Source organism: Columba livia, chromosome 19, assembly GCF_036013475.1.
Source record: "Columba livia isolate bColLiv1 breed racing homer chromosome 19, bColLiv1.pat.W.v2, whole genome shotgun sequence".
Taxonomy (NCBI): Eukaryota; Metazoa; Chordata; class Aves; order Columbiformes; family Columbidae; genus Columba; species Columba livia.
In genome coordinates, this window is record NC_088620.1 from 9,763,360 (window position 1) to 9,783,840 (window position 20,481).

General features: G+C 54.6%; 3 protein-coding genes across 4 annotated transcripts in view; 2 read left to right on the forward strand and 1 right to left on the reverse strand.

The window, feature by feature from the left end:
* On the forward strand, window positions 1–8,938 carry PRPF4 (pre-mRNA splicing tri-snRNP complex factor PRPF4). Its single transcript, XM_065036096.1, has 14 exons — window positions 1–274; window positions 955–1,132; window positions 1,476–1,662; window positions 1,875–1,962; window positions 2,752–2,831; window positions 3,093–3,186; window positions 3,894–3,988; window positions 4,288–4,346; window positions 4,947–5,070; window positions 6,205–6,294; window positions 7,110–7,232; window positions 7,350–7,457; window positions 7,546–7,664; window positions 7,842–8,938. The coding sequence occupies exons 1-14, from the start codon at window positions 203–205 to the stop codon at window positions 8,033–8,035; spliced, it is 1,611 nt and encodes a 536-aa protein (XP_064892168.1). The 5' UTR covers window positions 1–202; the 3' UTR covers window positions 8,036–8,938.
* Window positions 7,842–18,306, reverse strand: WDR31 (WD repeat domain 31). Of its 2 annotated transcripts, XM_065036098.1 has the most exons (12): window positions 18,250–18,306; window positions 17,256–17,373; window positions 16,951–17,138; window positions 15,811–15,944; window positions 15,104–15,224; window positions 14,143–14,217; window positions 13,114–13,258; window positions 12,930–13,030; window positions 12,312–12,379; window positions 11,356–11,497; window positions 10,322–10,484; window positions 7,842–9,666 (listed from the first exon to the last, which is right to left on the reverse strand). In XM_065036098.1, exons 4-12 carry the CDS (start codon window positions 15,873–15,875, stop codon window positions 9,506–9,508), a joined length of 1,041 nt encoding a protein of 346 aa, XP_064892170.1. In that variant the 5' UTR covers window positions 15,876–15,944; window positions 16,951–17,138; window positions 17,256–17,373; window positions 18,250–18,306; the 3' UTR covers window positions 7,842–9,505. The 2 variants fall into 2 exon arrangements, with proteins under 2 accessions (XP_064892170.1, XP_064892171.1); XM_065036099.1 differs by lacking the exon at window positions 16,951–17,138.
* The window catches only part of BSPRY (B-box and SPRY domain containing), a 10,071-nt gene continuing 7,851 nt past the window's right edge, over window positions 18,262–20,481 (forward strand). Inside the window, exons 1-3 of the mRNA XM_065036097.1 lie at window positions 18,262–18,413; window positions 19,160–19,258; window positions 19,835–20,065. Of these exons, the coding sequence (XP_064892169.1) occupies window positions 18,360–18,413; window positions 19,160–19,258; window positions 19,835–20,065 (384 nt within the window). The 5' untranslated portion in view covers window positions 18,262–18,359. The remainder of the gene's footprint in view (window positions 18,414–19,159; window positions 19,259–19,834; window positions 20,066–20,481) is intronic.

Here is a 20,481-nt window from a genome sequence, read left to right on the forward strand (position 1 = left end):
TGCCCCGCGCCCGCCTTCCCAGCCACACTTCCCGGCGTGACCCTCATGTCCCGCCGGTAACGGAAACTGCGCCTCCCGGTGTGCCTCGCGCCCCCGGAAGTGGTCGTGAGGCGCCGGGTTCCGTTTGTGGCGCGTCCCGTCTCCTCACGTCTCGTCCCGTCTCCTCACGTCTCGTCCCGTCTCCGGTCCCTGCGCGGCCGCCATGGCCTCCGTGCGGCCACCGGCAGCGCGCGGCGGCGCCCGCCCCCCCGTGAAGCCGCCCGCGCCCCCGGAGGTGGGTGTTTGAGGCTGGGGGTGGGGCGGCTCCGGGCCCGGTACCGCCCGGGCGGGTGAGGGGAGGCCGCGGCCCAGGGCTCGCGTTCGCTCTGGGGCCGGTGGGGAGAGGCCCCTCGGGGGCACCCGGGCCCTTCACAGTGCCGCGGCCGCAGCGCTCCCGGGATTTCGGGCGTTTTCGCAGGCTCCGTTGGTTTTTCTGTGGAAGTTTGTGCTGACGTGTCTCCCGGAGGACGGAGCCGTTCGCATTCCCGGGACGGCACCGGGGGCCGGCGGGCGGGGTCGCTGCTGCCGGCCCGGGGCTTGTCCAGCGACAGTAGGAGAAGCTTCATGGCCTAAAGTTGTTTGTTTGTTTGTTTGTTTTAAAATAAAAACAAAACAGGACCAAAAAACCCCACAAACAAACGAAAACAACAAAACCCCAAATCTCAGAGCCTTAAAACCCAGGTCCAAATAGATAATAAACAAAAAACAAAGTATAATTTTAAGCCAATTACTTAAAATGGCATTTTCCTTTTGATCTCTGCACTTGGGGCGCAGCTGCTGGTCCAGATGCAGTTTCCGGAGCTCCTCGTGGTGCACACACTTTCTCTAACACAGCAGCTCTTTCTTGCACAAACAAGCTATTTGTTGGGTCCTTTTCAGCCAAAATGCGCTTAAAATTTAGCCTTTACCTTCCAGGCCACGAAGAGCAAGCCTGCAGAAGAGAGCGATGCGCCCCCCGCCAAGAGAGCCCCCATCTTCTACGGCAGCTTGGAAGAGAAGGAGAAGGAGCGTCTGGCAAAGGGAGAGTCGGGGCTGCTGGGCAAAGAAGGGATGAAGGCTGCCATGGAGGCTGGGAACATCAACATCAGCAGCGGTGAGGATATTTAATCGTCTGGTTTTTGCCCCCTCTTGCTCTGAAATCAAAGAATCATTTTGGTTGGAAGAGACTCTTGAGATCATCAAGTCCAACCATAACCTAAATCTTCCAACCATAACGTAAATCTAACACTAAACCACGTCCTTAAAAGCCTTGTCTATGTATCTTTTAAGCTTCTCCAGGGATGCGGAACTTTCAACAGTCTCTGATCAAGTTTGAGCGTAATTTAAAATATAAAACATGAAGCCTTTGCCTTGGCTCTTTGTTTGGATCTTCCTCTTTAAGAGCGATCTCCCGTCCGATTGTTGTTTTCACCCTGACGGTTCCTTGTCTCGCTCAGGCGAGGTGTTTGACCTCGAGGACCACATGAGCGAGCGGCAGGCGGAGGTGCTGGCCGAGTTCGAGCGCAGGAAGAGAGCGCGGCAGATCAACGTCTCCACCGACGACTCGGAAGTCAAAGCGTGTCTGCGAGCTCTGGGGGAGCCCATCACGCTCTTTGGGGAAGGGCCCGCAGAGAGGAGGGAGAGGTGGGTGCTGTGGCTGCTCCGAGTCCTGCAAACGGGGAATTTATCCCATTCCTGATGTTTTCCTTGTAGTTGGGGTGTAGCGAGTGCTGCCAGTCAGTAACACGTCATTCCAGCACGGCAAGAACACTGCAGAAGGAACAGCAGACAATGGTTATTTGTCAGGTTAGGCGAGAATTCACTGGGTGAACACGACTTGTTGTGTTTCTTTCCAGATTGAGAAACATCCTTTCCGTGGTTGGCACAGATGCATTAAAAAAGACCAGGAAAGATGACGACAGGTCTAAAAAATCCAAAGAGGAGGTAACGGTCTGTCTTGTTCTCTGGTGCTGCGGGGTACATGTGCGATGCCCTTTGAGGTGCCTTATTTTGACGGTCTCTGCTGTGTCCGGGGCGCGTGGTTTGGGTCAGTTTGTGGGTTCTCATGTCACCCCTTTGTGCTCCTTCTGTTTTGCCCGTTTTAGCAAAACTGCACAATGTTTTATCTAAATCAGGAGTGTTAAGCCTGGCTGGTACTTTCAGGCCAAACACCGTGTGGCATATGGTGTGTAAAACAGACAAGCAGAGGTTTGGGCTGTTACTTAGTACAGCAAGTCCTTTGTTGTTATCTTCATACTTGGAAAGAAAAACAACCTGTTCCTGCTACTGCATCTATTTCTGCCTTTGATTCTTCTTTCTTTCTGCTTCTCCTGTCTCTTTTATGAGCCCATTTTTTCCTTCTTATTTTTGAGGGTTGCTGTGAGAAATAAGGACAATTTCTGCAGCTCTGGGCTTTCTTTTTACTGGGGGATGTGTAGGGAAGGAGAGAGCTGGACATCATTAAGTAAAAATGAGTTGGTGTTCAGTTGGAGTATTCTGGAATGAAATGGCAGCAGGTCAGGATCTGATCCATAGGGCAGAGAGTTTGACCTGTCCCTCTTAATCCCTTTTTTTTAGGGATTATTGTTATGCAAAATGCCTTTAAAAAGAGGCCTTAACACAGCAAGATATAAGAGCTGATGTGGTGGCACTTATGTCCTAAGAGGGGCTCATCTAAGGTGGAAGAGCAGTATCACATTGTCTTTTTCTTCCATTTTGCTCTTTTTCTGACAGTATCAGCAAACCTGGTACCACGAGGGGCCACGCAGCCTGAAAACAGCGAGGCTGTGGCTTGCTAACTACTCGCTGCCCAGGTGAGAGAAAACACAATGAAGGAGGGAAATTAAACTGTTTGTGAAATGTAGCTGCTAATCCCACTGTGGGTACTGCGGGAAATTTGAGATCAAAGGAATGGGGAACATTGTTGTGGGCAAGTCCCATGAGCTTAGAGCTTGAGTTCTCCATGACTGGCTGTAGCATTAGCCCAGTTTGGGGGAAGAAGAGGGAAAAGATAGTTTCCAGCAGCAGCACAAGGAAAATGTAGGGGTTTGTTACTCCACGTTTCCTCTTTGCAGGGCAGCAAAGCGGCTGGAAGAAGCCCGGCTGCTCAAAGAGATTCCAGAGGCGACCAGGACGTCGCAGAGACAGGAGCTACACAAATCCCTGCGGGTAGGTTTGGCATCTGCTCAGTTTTACAACTCTGTGCTGATTCCCCAAAGAGCTGGGAGGCGATGGGCTGCCTGGAGCTGCTGCCCGGCCACGGGGAGTTTTCTGCACTGTCTTGGAAAGCTTAGCTTTTCTTCTCTTTCCCTGCGGTATTTATAAAGCGTTTTCTAACTCTTCAGTGATTCAGAGATGTACTTTAGTTGTCGTCTCGCATGGCAGAGCGATGAAGAGATGCCCCTGCTTGGCACTGCTGATAGTCTGTGCAGCTAAAGGCCAAGTGCAAGGTCCTGCACCTGCGATGGGGCAGCCCTGGTGTCAGTCCAGACTGGGGATGAAGGGATGGAGAGCAGCCCTGCGTGGGGGATAAATGTTTGGCCGTGAGCCGGCAACGTGCACGTGCAGCCCAGAAACCACCCGTGTCCTGGGCTGCACCACCAGCCCCATGGGCAGCAGGTGGAGGGAGGGGATTGTCCCCTCTGCCCTGCTCTCGTGAGACCCCCTGCAGTGCTGGTCCAGCTCTGGGTCCTCAGCACAGGACACACATGGACCTGCTGGAGAGGGGCCAGAGGAGCCACAGGAATGATGCAAGGCTGGACCAGCTCTGCTGGAGGACAGGCTGAGAGAGCTGGGGTGTTCAGCTGGAGAAGAGAAGCTCCGGGGACACCTTATTGCGGCCTTTCATTTATTGTTTTCTTTGTGTTTGGTTACAGTCCTTGAATAACTTCTGCAGTCAGATTGGAGACGATCGCCCGCTGTCCTACTGCCACTTCAGCCCCAACTCCAAACTCCTCGCTACCGCCTGCTGGTGGGTTTTCTGGCACAACAGTGGCTGTGGGGCTGGGGGAGCACAGCAGGAGTGAGGAGGGGGATGTTACTGGAGGCTTGTGGGTCATGAGAGTTCAGAAACGCTTTTTCTTCCTACTCTGAACTCTCCATTTTAGACCCTGGCAGAGATTTCAGTCTGAGTCCATTAGTTCCTGGGCTGGTTGTCCGAAGTGTGTTGGTGTTTCAGCCATTGCTGAACCCCCCAGGGTGGTTTTGCAGCTCTGATCCATTCCTTGATGTTCCTGTCTATGCTTGACACTGATTTCTTGTCTTCCACAGGAGCGGATTGTGCAAGCTCTGGTCTGTGCCTGACTGCAACCTGGTTCACACCTTACGAGGTAGAGAGCGACTTCCATTGAGACTCTTTGGTTCTTTTGTTCCTCTCTGGGTTGAGTTCCCATATCTGAACTGCTTTGTGACTCAAAATGTTACGTTCTTTGGGCAGATTTTAGCCTAACAAGAGCATTGCTCAGGCTTGCAGAGCATGGGCACCTGTCAGGCAATTTAGAGGAAGTCCTGGTCTTCCTCTTGGAGCTGAGACTCGAGTTGGTTGTTTCAGAAGGATGTTTTGTTTTGTTTCAAAACCTCATTTGAGTTATTTTGAGCCAAATATCAGCATTTTTGGCCAGGTCACTTAACAGCAGTGAGGTTCTTACAACAGTGGTCACAACTTTGACTGAAATACAAATGTGAGGCCAAACCTCTTTGATTCATATGTTGAATTTTCACTACATTTTAGGGTTGCAAACCTTGGATACTCCTAAGTGTTTGCTGTGGGAGGTGCAGTTCAGCTGTTTGCGGGTTTCACCACTGGGGGAGAACACAGTGAACGTGTTCACTGGTACCTGGCTAATTAGTGACAACGAAATGCTGTTCTCCTGAAGAACTGGCCAAGATCACGTGGCAGATGATCAATTTTGATTTTCCTTTCTCTTCAGGACATAGCACCAACGTTGGAGCAATTGTTTTCCATCCCAAATCCACCGTCTCCGTGGACAAGAAGGATGTTAACCTGGCGTCATGTGCGGCTGACGGCTCCGTCAAACTCTGGAGCCTGGAAAGGTCAGAACGACACACACACCTGCAGCCTCATTGGTTTGGGGGTTATTTTGTGTTACTAAACACTGGACATTGACCATCCTCCTGCAAATATAACCTTTTCTTGTAGTTATACCAGTGCAATTCCTGTGCCACCTCCTTCAGCAGGAAAAGGGATCACCCTGATTAGGGGAATCAAGGTGAGGGGAAACAGTCTGAAAAAAGTCAGAATTGCTGCTGGGCGTTGGTAAACAGCTTGGGGCGATGGATGGAAGATTTGGAGGTTGTTTCATTATGACCTTTACTTTAGGAGAAAATTTCCCCTCTTGGATATTAAGCAATGAACTTTTGGGTTATTGGAAAGCAGCAATATTTGGAGAGGCACTAACCAAGTCCATGACTCTGCACAGAAGCTTCAGCCTGTGCCGAGCACAAGTGTCTCTGTTGTTGCATGGGGTAGGTTTGGAAGATGGGCGGCAGCTCAAGCCTGTGAGGAAGAGGACGGTGTCTCTCCTGAGCCCTGGCACGGGCTGTGTGTGAGAAGTGGGGCCCTGCGGTGCACCCCAGGAAGAGTCAGGCAGCTCTGAGATCCTCACTTGTTTATCCTGAGCTCAAAGTCACTGTTTCTAATTGCAGAAGCGTAACTACGCAAAGGGACAGGTTGTTCATTGGTCCCATGGGACCATGTCTCTTTAATTGGCCTGTTGGAAAGAGCTAAGTGCTGTTCAGCTCTTCTGCTGAAGGAGAATAAATATTCACTTTATCCTGCTCCCCCGCAATTCTTCAGAGCAGCTGGACTTGCCATAGTTCAGGATCTGTTCTGTGTAGTCGCTAAAACTGTGAGTCGGGGACTCTGTGTTCTGTTTCTGAACTTTCAAAGTGCTAATGACAAAGGGCTTTGTTAATTCAGGAATAATAATCATCATCATCATTATCCCAGGAGAACTTTATAACCAACGTGAATGTGGATAAAGGGGATTCACTTAGAGCTTTAGCTGTGTGAACAACAGGCAGAATTTGGAGTGATTAGTTAAAACACTGATGTTCCTGCCTGGCTTACATTTAATTAGCAGATCTTAATGTGATCAGAATGTTTGCAAAGGCCTGGCTGGAGCCAGCACCTCTGCCCAGTGCTTATGATTTGTTTCTGTTTTGCAGTGATGAACCGGTGGCAGATATTGAAGGACACAGCATGAGAGTGGCCCGTGTGATGTGGCACCCGTCGGGGAGGTTCCTGGGTACCACCTGGTAGGAACATGAGGTTCTTGGCTGTGAGATGTGACCCTGAGCTGTCCCATGGGCACCAGGGCTTGTCCTGCAGAACCCAGCACAGGCGAGGGTTGGCGGCTTTTGGCAAAGGCTGGGCTATTGCAAAAGAAATTAAAAGCAAGTCAGGACTAGAGAAGCGATTGTCCGCTTGTACTGGGCACTGGGGAGGCCAAACCTCAAATGCTGAGGTCAGTTTCAGGCCCCTCATGCCAAGAAAGCCCTTGAGGTGCTGGAGCGAGTTGAGAGAAGGGAATGGAGCTGGTGAGGGGCTGGAGCACAAGTGTGATGGGAGCGGCTGAGGGACCTGGGGGGTTCAGGAGAACAGGAGCTGAGGGGAGACCTTCTGATCTCTGAACTGCCTGAAAGGAGCTTGGAGCCAGGGGGGTCGGGCTCTGCTCCCCAGGAACAAGCGCCAGGAGCAGAGGAAACGGCCTCAAGTTGCGCCAGGGGAGGTTGAGGTTGGATGTGGGGAACAATTTCTTCCCCAAAGGGCTGTGGGGCATTGGAACAGGCTGTCCAGGGCAGTGCTGGAGTCACCATCCCTGGAGGGCTGGACAGACGGACATGAGGTTCTCAGGGACATGGGGCAGTGCCAGGGGTGGGGGGAATGGTTGGACTCAATGATCTTCCAACCAAAATCATTCTATGATTCGAAGTCGCTGGGATTCGTTTCTCTGCCCCTCATGTGAGAGCTGTTGGTCTCCAGCTGGAAATAAAATGCCCACAGAGTCAGTGGAATATCCCATATTCTTCTTGGAGATACATTCAGTTGGACAAATTCTTTGTTTTTACAGCTACGATCACTCATGGCGCTTGTGGGACTTGGAAGCTCAGGAGGAGATTCTCCATCAGGAGGGGCACAGCAAAGGGGTGTATGACATCGCCTTCCACACGGACGGGTCCCTCGCGGGGACGGGGTGAGTTTGCTTTGCTGGATGAGAAATATTCTTGAGGTTTTGTTGCCAACTGCTCCAGAGATTCCTGCTGGTGAGGCTGAGTGTGCTGTGGGTGATGCTCGGCTTCTCTCTTTCCAGGGGTCTGGATGCGTTTGGCCGGGTGTGGGACTTGCGCACAGGACGCTGTATCATGTTTCTAGAAGGCCACCTGAAGGAGATTTACGGGATTAACTTCTCCCCCAATGGGTAAGAAAGAAGCTTGTATGGTTTACATAGGAGCTCCAAGTACAAACCGCAGCTTCCAACGACATGTTCTTCCTCTACCCTCTGGCAGGTACCACGTTGCAACCGGCAGCGGTGACAATACCTGCAAGGTCTGGGACCTCCGCCAAAGGAAGTGCATCTACACCATTCCTGCCCACCAGAACCTGGTGACCGGCGTAAAATTTGAACGTGAGTGTCTCCCCCGTGATGTTCCTTATCCCCGTCTCGCCTGAGCTGTTGTGCCAGGGGATGGGGCAGCTCAAAAATGCATATTCAGGTCAAGCAAGCCTGTACCGGTCAGCAGTAGATTTGTTATGTTTTTACTTGCAAATCTCACTTCTCCCTTTTTCTCGTCCTCTGCCGCAGCCAATCACGGGAACTTCCTGCTCACGGGCGCGTACGACAACACGGCCAAGATCTGGACTCACCCCGGCTGGTCCCCTCTGAAGACGCTGGCGGGGCACGAGGGGAAGGTGATGGGACTGGACATCTCCCTGGACGGGCAGCTCATCGCCACCTGCTCCTACGACAGAACCTTCAAGCTGTGGACAGCCGAGTAGCTCAGAGGTGCTGCTGGTGGACTGGAACCAAGACATTAATGGCTTTGGACTTAAACTTGCTTTTTTTATATGAAAGAAAAAAGAAATCAGCTATTGCAGCAGCAGTCTGGTCTCGGGTTGAGGTGGTTTTGGAGCATCCGTGTTTGCCAGGGCTCAGACTCGCACCCTGGGTGATGTTTTTCCACTTTTTAGGACTTTTTTCCTTTATACTACAGGTAGATACTGCTTTGTGCTGCCATTTGGAGGTGATCCGTATGCCTCCCCCTTCTCCTCCACGTCAGGCTCACAGGTTTTCTCTGTTCTGTGTCTGTAGCCGCCCAGCACCTCAGCACTGCTAACACCCTTCGTACCTTCCCTTTTCCAGGAGCCTTTGCTGGGACTCTGCGGCTTCAAACTTCATTTGCATTTAGAGAAATTAAAACAAGCTGTCAGTTAGAGGAGGTTCCCCTGCGTCAGCAAAGGTTGGCTCTGAATGAGGAGGTTGGTGCCCCCTCTGTGTTCACTCACAGTGGATGTTAAAGGCCAGGGGAATTTTTCCTTTCCATGTACCATCTCTTGACCTCGAGCTGTTTCAAATCCACACAGGCATCTCCTGGTTCTGTGTTTGCTGCGTCTCACCTGAGATGATGTGAAGGCAGCGGTTTCAGTGTAGGATTGTCACGTTTAACACCATTGGGAGTTTTCTTATTTGTTGTTGGAATTGAGGTTTTGCAAATGTGTTCTGGAAAATCAAACCATGTTTTGAACGTGCCTCTGGCTCTGACTAAGGAATGGAGAAATTCCAGGTACTTCCCAACACAGTTTGTTTTGTCTGCTGTCATAAAAACCTCCAGGAGAAAAGCGAAGACCGATTCCTCTCCCTGTTGTTCCTTGGGCATGTGAAGATGATTCTGTTTGAACATCTGCAGTGCAGTTGGAGATTGTGTTTTAAGAAAACAAACAAACAAATGTGCTTACAAGTTACTGTTCTCTAGCAGAGCATCGGGGGCTTTCTCCTTCCTCCCAAGCAGCGCAGTGGCTCTTTCTTATTCCCAAGGAAAATATTCTGGGCTGAGAGGTCAGCGAGTAACAGAGAAAAATCTCAAACACCACAGAAAACTCTTTAATTGCAGCGTCTTCTCGAAGCCAATACCTGACCGTGTGTGCTTGGGCTGGTTCTGAATGGCCTGAGCCTGGTGGCTTTGCAGCCAGGACAAGCTCCCCAGGGTGTTTCTCAGGTGGGGGACAGTCCCGGCCCAGCCGTCCCCCCGCGGCCCCCACAGCTCTGCCTGGCTCGGTCAGGAGCGAGAACGCGTCTTGAACGCATCCAGGATTTGTCCTCTAGACGGCTCTTGTGCCTTCCCACCAGCAATAAATCCCCCGCCCCGCTGCCCGCACATCCCTGCTCTACGGGCACCGAGTCCCCCGGTGCTGGCAGTGGGGGCAGCTCTCGGGCGGTGTCCCCTTGCAGGGCGCTCTCTGTCACCGCGGTCAGAACGCTGCCACCTCCTCCAGCGCCAGGTCCGCGCGGTCGCTCACCCGCAGCACGTGGATGCCCGAGTTGAGGCTGGCACAGAGCAGCGTGGAGCCGGCGCAGGCGGCCAGTGAGGCCAGCGGGCCTGAGCCCGGCGGGCAGGAGGTGGCCAGGCAGGCTGGGAGGGAGAGAGGGGACAATGGGGACACTGGGTTTGCTGAGATGAGACCACCCCAAGCTCCTGCCTCTGCCCACGCACGTCCATCTCCTCGCGGGTGAGCTGCCCCCTGCGCTATCCCAGAGCCCCACACCCAAAGGCATCGGGAGGTGCTGAGGGGAGGACGGAGCTGTCCCTGCGTCCCCCAGCACGGAGGGTGAACCCCAAACGCCCATGATTCCCCTGCAAGAGCACGAGCAAAGTGTGGGCGGCTGCTGACCAGCCCTGTCCTGCTGCACAACTTCTGCTCTTTACGGCTTCTCGCTTGTATCTGCAGAAAGCCTGGCAGTTCCCCTGGTCTTTTCAATTTTTATCATCTGTCCTTTCACTGCTGAACTTGGATATATCTCTAAAAGCCACCTCACCCTTGCTTGCTTTAATTTAGGAAGGACACATCATTGATGTTACGCACCCAAAAAACCCTCCTTGGCTGGAAGACAAGTAGAAGCCCCTGGGTTTACTCTGGAACAAATTTCCTCCCTGCCCTACAGCTGGATTAGGGTAAAACCAAGAGGTTTCAGGCTGCATCATGCCCATCATCACCGGGACACAGACCCAAAGGAAGCAGTTTTGTTACCCCAGGGTAAGGCCCACTTGGGGCAGGACCCTCCCCTACCTCCAGTGTCTCGGTCCCAGACCTTCACGGTGCCGTCACACGAGGCCGTGGCAACGCTGGGGGTGAACGCTGGGCCCTGGGGCAGGAAGACGCACGAGGTCGTGGTCTGGAAATGCCCTTTGTACTCACACATCTGGTTCCGCGTCTGCCGTAGGTCCCACAGCTGCAAGACAAGGGGCAGTGTTCAGAGCTCGGGCTCTGCTACTGTCACCTGCCAACACGGAGCTGTTTTACAATGGAAGGAAGATGGTTTGGTTAAAGAGCTCCTCGCCTTTGTCCCCTGCTCATGCTCACAGTCCTGGACAACTGCAGACTCCAAAGGATTTTCACTGTCAGTGACTATTTGAGCACATTCCTGCACCATCAGAGCTGCTGGGCAGATAACCACGTCTCCAGGCTGCCCCGTCCCCAGCCCTGCTCGCCCTGGGCTGGGGTGGACTCAGCCTCTCGATGCTCCCGCACAGGGCTGGGACCCTGCAGGGCTGAACCCCTGGTTTGGAAACACTTCAAGCCAGGGCTCCCCCACAGTCCTTCTGCCAGAGCCTCGTGCTCCTCCATACCATCACTGGAATAAAACCCCAGTGCTTTCATCAGGAAGAATATCTGCTTAGATATTCTCTGAGCAGAAGAGTCACCAAAGGGGAAGCAGGAAGAATCACAGACTCCCAGCCTGGCTGGGTTGCAGGACCTCTGCAGATCCCCAGCCCAGCCCTGCTCACGCAGGGTCACAGAGCAGATCACACAGGTGGGTCCAGGGGGTTTGAATGTCTCAGAGCAGGAGACTCCACACCCGCTCTGGGCAGCCTGGGCCAGGCTCTGGCACCTCCCAGCAAACAAGTTTCTGCTCATGTTCACATGGAGCCTCCTGTGTTTCAGTCCATGACACCAACCTCTGGCCCTGCCTGGTGACACCAGCATACGGCCAATGTCATGGGAGCAAGCAGATCCTTGGAGTACTGACCTGCCCTGTGCTGTGTGCTGTGAACACCGGAGAAAAAACAGAAAAAGCAGAACTTGCAGCCCAGTGAACTCACGGTGGCCTGGCCGCCCTCCCCGCCGGAGCCGCTGCTGCTGCTGAGGCAGAACCGCCCGTCCTGGCTCACGTCACAGCACGTCTGGATGTGCCGCTTGGCTGGGAACGTGTGTGCCACCCGCAGCTCCCGGCTGTCCCAGACCCTGCAGGCAACGAGGGTGGGGAACTCAAACAACATCACTGCCGCAATGGGCTCCCCCTGTGCCCTCCCACACACCCTCAGCTTTGCCCCTGCTGCCATCCCTCATGGAATCATAGAGTCACAGATGGTTTGTGTTGAAGGGACCTTCCCAGCTCCCCAGTGCCCCCCCTGCCATGAGCAGGGACATCTTCACCAGCTCAGGTTGCTCAGAGCCCCGTCCAGCCTGGCCTGGGATGTCTCCAGGGATGGTTCATCCACCACCTCTCTGGCCAACCTGGGCCAGGCTCTCACCACCCTCAGGGCAACAATTTCTTCCTCATGTCCAGCCTGAATCTCCCTCCTTTAGTTTAAACCCATCACCCCTTGTCCTGTCACAACAGGCCGTGCTAAAAGTCTGTCCCCATCTCTCTTACAGGCTCCTGCTCAGGATGCCCCCACAGGGCCATTCCTCTCCTTCCTCCCTGCACACAGAGCTCCCAGAGCCCTCACCACATCCTTGCCTTTATCTCTTCCAGATCAATCTCTACCCAGAGCAGCTGTGCTGAACTTTCTTTAGTTATGAAGTCTCCTTTTTACCTCCAGTCGATGCCCAGTGCTGCTGACAGCCACAGGTGTCCCCCTACCATCCTCCCCTGGCACCAGACCAGGCTCCAAGACCTGCTGAGCTGGACGGTGCCTTCCAGCCACCCAGCAGGGTGCAGGACACCAGCTGCTCATGACAACCAAAGAAACAGCCCCTTGTGCATGGGCATCTTCCACAATCCCCTGTGCCCCAGGCTGTAACTCCCATCTCTGTGGCCACATATAGAATTTACCTGATGGTTTTATCCTCGGAGGTCTGGATGACATAAGGCTCCCCAGGAACCCAGCACAGATGTGTCACCTGTGGAGAGGGAAGGATGAGCAGAAGCCTGGCCCATGTCTGCCCCCGAGTTCTCCCTCCTTGTGCTGGGTGGTGAGCAGGAAACGTTGGATGAAGGTTTTTTCTGCTCCTGACCAGCGCTGCAGGTTCAATCCCAGTGTGGTTACTGAGGGTTATTTGCATGCAGGGAGGTGCCAACAGCTCAACGGGACACGGAGCCATGGGAACAGAGGTACCACGGCAGCAGAGAAGGTACCAGTACAGCTCCACCAGTACAGAGGGAACGCGGCCCCCACTGCACAATGTGCTTCCTAACAGCTCTGCTCAGCCCCGAGTTAGAGCATTAATTAATTGCCGTGTGTCTCTTGGGGTCTTTGTGCTGGGGGATTTGCTGTTACCTGGAGAACAGAGTAAGCAGCCTGAACCTTTAATCTTGCCGAGTGCACAGCAGCTCAGCGGCTTCTTGCAGCACCAGGCTCAGGGCAAATTCACTCTACACGGCTCCACATGCAAAATAACCAAGTAAGCAACAAGGTACCAAGATGGGATGCAAGGAACCAGCAGCACCTACCAGATTCCTGGAGATAGCGGCTCTGCCCAGACACTCTCCGGTCTCAATGTCCCACTTGCACACGGTGTTGTCTCGTGAACCCGTGCACAGCTGGGACACATCTGCAACCACAAGGTAATGTGAAAAAAAGGTCAAGAAAAGTTGCCAAGAAGCCCCTGGAGAATAGGAGCGTGTTGTTCCTCACCCGGGCTCACTGCCAGGCCAGTAACAACCAGGTTGTGTCCTGGGAAGCGCTGCCTTGGCCCCGGAGTCCCGTGGAGCTCCCACATCATCACCGTCTTGTCCCGGGACGCGCTGAAGACTCTGTTGGAGTCAGGGGCACAGGTGACCTGCCAGGGACAAGACAGGAGAGGCCGGTTCATCTCCCCGCCACGGGGAGAGCACAACACTCCTGTGTCATGTCAAAGCCCAAGATGTGTGGAAATGAGACTGGGGAGAGCGGGACCTTCCAACTGGGTGTGCAGCTGCTGTCCTGCTGTCCTGCTCTGCCGGACCCCGACACGGGGCACTGGGGGAACCAGCCAGCCCGAGTGCAACCGCTGCAGCCCGTGCTGCAGCCGGGGGGATCTGTCCTCAGAAACCTTTGATTTTATGGGAGAAACTGCCTTCAAAACTCAGATGAGCCCAGTGCGCAGTTGCTTTGAGCACTGGGATGGAGGAAGCCCCATCATCCTGCCAATACCCACAGCCCAGGGGGCCCTGGGGACAGTCCCAGCCAGAGGGGCTCCAGCCACGCCGTGCACACAGCAACAACCCCCGCACGTTTGCTCTCCCAGTGGCGTGTTTAGCTTTGTAATCAGGATGCCAGAAGGGAAACTGAAGCCCTGCTGTTCCCAGACATGGCTGATTTGTAGAATAATGATGAGTCTAGTGGAATGAGACCTGAAGGAAATGAATGGCATCTCTGAATCAAAAACTTGACCTAGGTTTTGCTGAGTTTTTGCTACACAGTCTCTTGGAGGGAAAGAGGAGCGCATGTCCAAGCTTCTTGGAGCCCTGTTTGGTCTGGATGCAGCTTTGTGCTGCTTTCCTGGACACCAAATATCAGCTGGGACCTTGGGAAAAACTAATGCATCCTAACGCCCCGGTCCCTCTTTCTGACGGAGCACGGCGAGCCCTCTGTGGGTGACAAACTCCTGCTCCGTCATTCCCGGTTCCCCAGTTCCCAACAGGACACAGCAGACCCCACCGCACCCCATCCGTTGTCACCCACCTTGGTGACCTCCCGCTCGTGCCCGAGGAACCTCCGCAGCACAGCCCCGGATCTCCAGCTGCAAACGGCCACGCTCTGCAGGCAGGGGACAGGGATCAGCGGGGGGACAGCTGAAGGAGGGACAACTACACACCGTCTTGGTTACATTACATCAAGACCCCTGCGCAGTCCAAGCTTGAAGAGGGAGCAGATTCTTCTGATTTTGAGCTGACACAATTTGCTATTTTGAGCAAATACAACTGTCTTTGGAGCCCGTCGGTTGTCAGATAACAAAAGAAAAGGATCAGTCCAGTGATCAACCAGTGACTGGTGAGGGGCTGGAGCACAAGTGTGATAGAGCGGCTGAGGGACCTGGGGGGTTCAGCTGGAGAACAGGAGCTGAGGGGAGACCTTCTGATCTCTGAACTGCCTGAAAGGAGCTTGGAGCCAGGGGGGTCGGGCTCTGCTCCCCAGGAACAAGCGCCAGGAGCAGAGGAAACGGCCTCAAGTTGCGCCAGGGGAGGTTGAGGTTGGATGTGGGAACAATTTCTTCCCCAAAGGGCTGTGGGGCATTGGAACAGGCTGCCCAGGGCAGTGCTGGAGTCACCATCCCTGGAGGGCTGGACAGACGGACATGAGGTTCTCAGGACATGGGGCAGTGCTGGGGTGGGTTATGGTTGGACTTGATGAACTTGAGGGGCTCTTCCAAACAAAATGATTCTATAATTCTGTGATCCCAAGCCTGGGTGAAAGTGTTTGATGTGATCTGAGCTCTGGAGACACTTTTTTGATTCAATGTGCTTCGGTGTGTGCCCTCACCCTAAGCTCTTCTTTTCTTTCTAAATTCAAGACCTGACAAAGCATTTACCATTCACAGACATGTTTAGAGCTCACATTTAAACCACATCAACTTATTTTCTCCCTGTCAATACATTCTCCTGCCTGTGACGTGCTCTGTGCCCCATGGCGGGGGGTACCTCACCTTGTCCCCTCCTCCTGACACGCACAGGTCTGGTTCGAGTGCAGCCACAGAGGTGACGCCGTCGGTGTGCACGGGGCCGAGCTGCCCCGCGGGTCCTGTCCCTTCCCTGGAGCCATCGGCCCTGCAGCAGGCACAAAGATGGTGACAGGAGCTGCACGGTGCTTTACGGCAAAGCCAGGGTGACATTCCCCAGAGCCCGAGGTCTGGGAGGTGGCACCACCGGCTGGAGGACAGTGTGTTAGAAAGCCAAAGAGAAGCTGTGAATGGACAAACACATCTCCTGGACCAGGTGGGACGGGGCTCACAGCTGATCTCTGGGCAGAGATCGCCCACCTCGCTGCCAGAGAACCAGCTGTTGCCCCCCACGGATCAAAGGTGATAACTCTGAAGAGACAATGGTTTGGATATTTGGGCCAAACAGCTGCCCTGGAGCTGTCAGCCTTCAGAGCTCTGCCTAAGCCATCACACAGCATGAGCACCGGCCACATTTATAAACTCAGCCCCTCATGCAAGCTATAGTTTGGATTTCAGTCCCCCAAGAAGCCGATCAGACTTTATATATGAGCCAAAAATCAAAATCTGATTCATACATTCAATAATGAAACTAAACCGACGTGCTTGCTATATTCTCCGTTCATTCGCTGTTCTCTATTCACTCTCATAACTGGTTTATGAACGTAAGACATGATCACCTGGGGCTGCTTTACCTGTATTTGGCGGTGTGGAGGCTGTTTTTACTGTGCAGTTTCCCCATGGCCCTGCTGACCAGCATGGCTCCCACCGCGACCCGCAGCGCTCAGCATCACACCAGCACCTCGGGCACCGGCTGCTGGGACACGACCTGTGCGGGAGGAGACACCGCGCTACTGGGAATCCAGAGGCGTTTCTGTTTGTTACACGTATGGGATGAAGTACTGATAACATGTTATCTACACCTTAACTTCATTTAGAATAAGAGAACGGGACATTATTGTGGCCTTTCCATACTTAAAAGGGGCCCATAAGAAAGATGGGGACAGACTTTTGAGCAGGGACTGTTGTGACAGGACAAGGGGTGATGGTTTAAACTAAAGGAGGGAGATTCAGGCTGGACATGAGGAAGAAATTGTTGCCCTGAGGGTGGTGAGAGCCTGGCCCAGGTTGGGCAGAGAGGTGGTGGATGAACCATCCCTGGAGACATCCCAGGCCAGGCTGGACGGGGCTCTGAGCACCCTGAGCTGGTGAAGATGTCCCTGCTCATGGCAGGGGGGGCACTGGGGGAGCTGGGAAGGTCCCTTCCACACAAGCCATTCTGTGATTCTATGATTCTAGATGACATCTAGAGCTCCCTAGTCAAACTTCTCATTCAGAGCAGAACCAGCTTCAACGATGAGGTTACTGGGGCCTTACAGCTGAGATAAAACCATCTTGCTAACCCAGATGCCTTTAGCAAAACCGCACTTGCTGTCTGGGCTGGGACCAGCCTGCCCTGTCCCAGGGCGTCCCCCACGAGCAGCATCTCATCTGTGTCCTCACGGGTCACAGACTGGGCACAAACCAGTTTCAGTTGCAGTGAATTGCCACGTGCAGTAATCGGCTTCTTCTTATCTCAAGATGCACTAATGGGATTTAGTGTGTGCTGAGTGTATGTTAACATTCCCATCTTCTGGGTCAGTAGGATTTTGTTAATAAAAATTAGAAAAAATACCCTACCTGCTTGTTCCAGCAACAAAAAAATGTGCTTCAAAGCTCTGCCCACAAAAACTTGAAAAACAAGTACTGGAAGCACTAAGAGGGGTTGGGTTTCTACAAACCATTCCCTTTCTAATTTTACCCTCACAGCCTTTGTAATTAGCAATTAGTAATACCCGGTTAATCTCTGCCTGTTCCATCCAGGAGTTTGCAGGTTCAACAGATGTGAAGAACAATAATTCTCACAGCTGAGGGGCAGTGATAGTTCAGCAATTTAGTTCTATCAGGTGCCAAACTGTTTCAGTACATTAGGAACAAACACGATTTTTCTTTGACAATGGGAAAACTCTGGAAGCTGTTTCTCCTGCAAAAAAACATAGGCTTAAATTCTGATTTTTTAATTACAATGATTACTCCGTTTCCCAACCAGCAGTTAGTTTCCCCACTTATGTGGTTAACGTACACGTGCAACCGTCCCTACCTGCAGGTCAGCTCAAGCCGAGCCAGATCAAGCGGAGAGCGGCCGGTGCCTGCGTGAGGCTGCCAGCACAGCCGGGGGTGTTTCTCGTGTCCAACCACGTTCTCCTGCCTCCTGCCCACTGGAAATAAGAGCAGATGTTTCTGAATGGTGAACAAGAACAGTAGTTCCTTGGGCAGGATGTTCATGTGAGGTTTTGCTGCCTGGTGGGCTTCCCTGCACAGGTTTATCACGAGCCGGGGCTCTGTAACAACACAGGGATCGTGCAGCGACCGGTCCACACGGAGCTGCACCCCCGGAAGGCTGAATGTCACACTGCAGGGTCCCCTGTCCTCCCTTCCCCTCAAATGTGTTGCTGAACAGAAATCAGACACGTTGTTTTACCAAATCCTGTTTAAAAAATAACCCACGCTGCTGCCTAAGCCTGTGCAGGCACCGCAGGGAAATCCATACCCTGGAATAAAGAAACGACAATATCCACAGCAGCAGCGCATCAACCACAGCAGAGCCCTCTGCTCACTGCCGCGGGGTGTTGAACATCCCTTAGAAAAGGGGTGTTTAACTGTCTTTGGGGAGGACACAGGGACAGCCCCGAGTCCCTATAGCCTGGGGTGGCCCCATGGCAATGATGTGGGTCCCTATCACCGGGAGTGACACCTTGGGTGCATCTCAGCTCCCTGTAGATAGGGGGAACCCCACAAATGGGATGTGCTGCAGCATGGGTGCATTGTGGGTCCCTAGAGCCGGGGCAGCCCGTGGGAGGGACATGGGGACAACATGGGTCCCTATAGCTGGGGCAACCCCATAGGAAGGCTGTAGGGCAGCCCCTGGGAGGGACATGGGGACAACATGGGTCCCTAGAGCCGGGGCAGCCCCTGGGAGGGACATGGGGACAACATGGGTCCCTAGAGCCGGGGCAGCCCCACAGTGAGGTTACGGGGCACCCAGCCCAGCCCCGGGCACCCGCCGTGCGGAGCCGCCCCCGCCGCGCACTCACCGGGGCCGGCCCGTCCCGCCGCGTCCCGCCCGGCCGGCGGCGCGGGGCGGAGCGGTGAGCAGGGCCGGGCGGGGCCGCCGCCGCCCCCGCGGCAGGTGCCGGGGCGCAGCATGGCCCAGCGGGGCGGGGGGCGGCCGCTGCCGGAGCGGGCTGCGGATCTGCGGGTGAGCTGGGACGGGGGACCGGGAAGCGGGACTGGGACCCTGCCCCGGGGGCGCCGGGGCCGTTCCGCGCTGCCCGCCGGTGTGCGGGGCTGCCTGCGGCGGGGGGGCTGGGGCAGAGGCGGACCACGTGTGGGTCCGGGGTGGTCGGGGGAGCTCCCGTGGGGAGCCGCGGGGTCGTGGGGATCCCTGGGGGGTGCGGGGATGTGTGAGCGATCACCGCGGGGAGGTGGGTTCTTTGGGGGTCTCCTGGTGGGGTGTGGAGCCACGCAAGGGGTCCCCCGTGGGGATGGGGGCTGGCTGTGGGGCTCCTGGCTGGGTCTGGGGGGGCCCCGGTGGGGCGTGGAGCCTTGTGAGGGGTGCCCCATGGGGGGGGAGTCTTTCTATGGGGCTCCTGGCTGGGTGTGGGGGTGCTGGTGGGGTGTGGGGCTGCGTGAGGGGTCCCCCGTGGGGCTGGGGGCTCTCTGTAGGGAACATGGCAGGGTGTGGGGTCATGTGGGGCTCTTGGTGAGTGTGGGGCCACATGAGTTGGTCCCCCGTGGGGATGGGGGCTCTCTGTGCGGGTCCTGGCAGGCTGTGGGGCTGTGTGGGGTCTGTGTTGGGGTGTGGGGCTGTGTGAGGGTCCCCCCTGGGGATGGGGCTCTCTCTGGGTGCTGTATGAGGTTCCCAGGTGCTGTGGGGGTTGGTGGGGATCCAGTGGGGTCTGGCTGGGCTGAGTGGGGGGCTTGGGGCCGCCATCTGTGTTCCAGAACAAGATCGTGGACCGGTGCGAGCGGCTCCAGCTGCAGAGCGCGGCCATCGCCCGGCACCTGGACGCTGTGCTGCCCGCCAAGGACCAGGGTGTGCTGGTACGTCCCTGTCCCCTCTCCCCGCACAGAACAGAGCTGAGCTGGCTCCATGTGCTCCCATGCATGATGAGCTCTTGGGGGGTTCATCACTGTGCAGGGGTTGTCCCCCTCGCACCCCACAGCTTGTGCAACCCCAGGGTGTGCCTACTATTCCTGCTTCATCTACCTAAAAATGTACACAAACGATTAATTTCTTGGTGTTAACATACAGCCATCAAACATCCCACTAGGACTGATTCCTGATTTTATTTGTGCCCCCATCACTGAGGACAACAAACAGTCCTCGAGGTGGCTGTTTCTCGCCCATAGCAAACCCTGGAAGATCTGCTGAGGAATGGGACTCTGGTCCCTCGCAGGTTGTCACATAAGCACCAGGGTTAGGCCAGGAGGCAGTAGACAGGTTTGAGAATGGTTCTCACATTTATCTTGGCTGGCATCATGATGATTACCATGGCTTGGGCTCAATTAACAGGGTAATCTTAGCAGCTGAGCCCTCAGAAAGCTGGCAGAAGTGGTCGGTGCTCTCACTGGGGTTGAAGCAAGGCTGATGGTTCTTCCCTGTCCTTGCCCTGGCAGAACGCGGCCAACGCGGCGCGGGAGCTGGTAATCCAGAGGCTGCTCTTCGTGGGGAACGCGTGCGAAAACGAGGAGCAGCGGTTGCTGGAGAAGGTGCACGCGGAGGAGGAGCGGGCGCACCAGAGCATCCTGACCCAGCGGGTGCACTGGGCTGAGGCTTTGCAGAAGCTGGGTGCCCTCCGAACCTACCTGGTGGACATGATCACCAACCTGGACGACCAGGCCTTGGTGGTGAGTGCTACTCCTTGTGCCAACAGACAAGTTAGTCAGCACAGAAGTGACCTAGACTTTTCATCATGGATATTACGGGACTTAAATATGGTGTTCAGCAGCTTGCTGCACTGACAGCAGGGAGGCAAGTTGGACAGTACTACATTTGCAGGTCTAGCTCAAGGAACCTCCTTCACCTCGTCCTAACAAGCCCCTGTGTTTTTTTGGTGGTTCCTGGAGCATCTGCTCTGCGCGATTCTGCTTTTGCTTGCAGTGAGGTTCAAACCACCCAGGCTCAGGACAGCTGTGGGTTGAGAGCTGCTTTTGTAGCAGTTATCTGGGCCAGCAGTTTTGTAGTGTTTAGCCCTCCTCTTGCCACATGTGAAGAGGGGGCAGCAGCTCTGCTTGAAAACCAGAAGCAATCCCGGGGCAGAAGG

What these genes read in the sequence shown, in the direction of transcription:
- PRPF4 (XM_065036096.1), top strand. Translation starts at nt 203, where the DNA reads ATGGCCTCCGTGCGGCCACCGGCAGCGCGCGGCGGCGCCCGCCCCCCC. An exon ending in AGCTACACAAATCCCTGCGG is followed by an intron (nt 3,187 to 3,893) that starts GTAGGTTTGGCA and finishes GTTTGGTTACAG; the next exon opens with TCCTTGAATAACTTCTGCAG. An exon ending in CTCCTCGCTACCGCCTGCTG is followed by an intron (nt 3,989 to 4,287) that starts GTGGGTTTTCTG and finishes TGTCTTCCACAG; the next exon opens with GAGCGGATTGTGCAAGCTCT.
- WDR31 (XM_065036099.1), bottom strand. Translation starts at nt 15,875, where the DNA reads ATGCTGGTCAGCAGGGCCATGGGGAAACTGCACAGTAAAAACAGCCTC. An exon ending in TGTCAGGAGGAGGGGACAAG is followed by an intron (nt 14,218 to 15,103) that starts GTGAGGTACCCC and finishes CCCTGCCTGCAG; the next exon opens with AGCGTGGCCGTTTGCAGCTG. An exon ending in TGGCCTGGCAGTGAGCCCGG is followed by an intron (nt 13,031 to 13,113) that starts GTGAGGAACAAC and finishes TTGTGGTTGCAG; the next exon opens with ATGTGTCCCAGCTGTGCACG.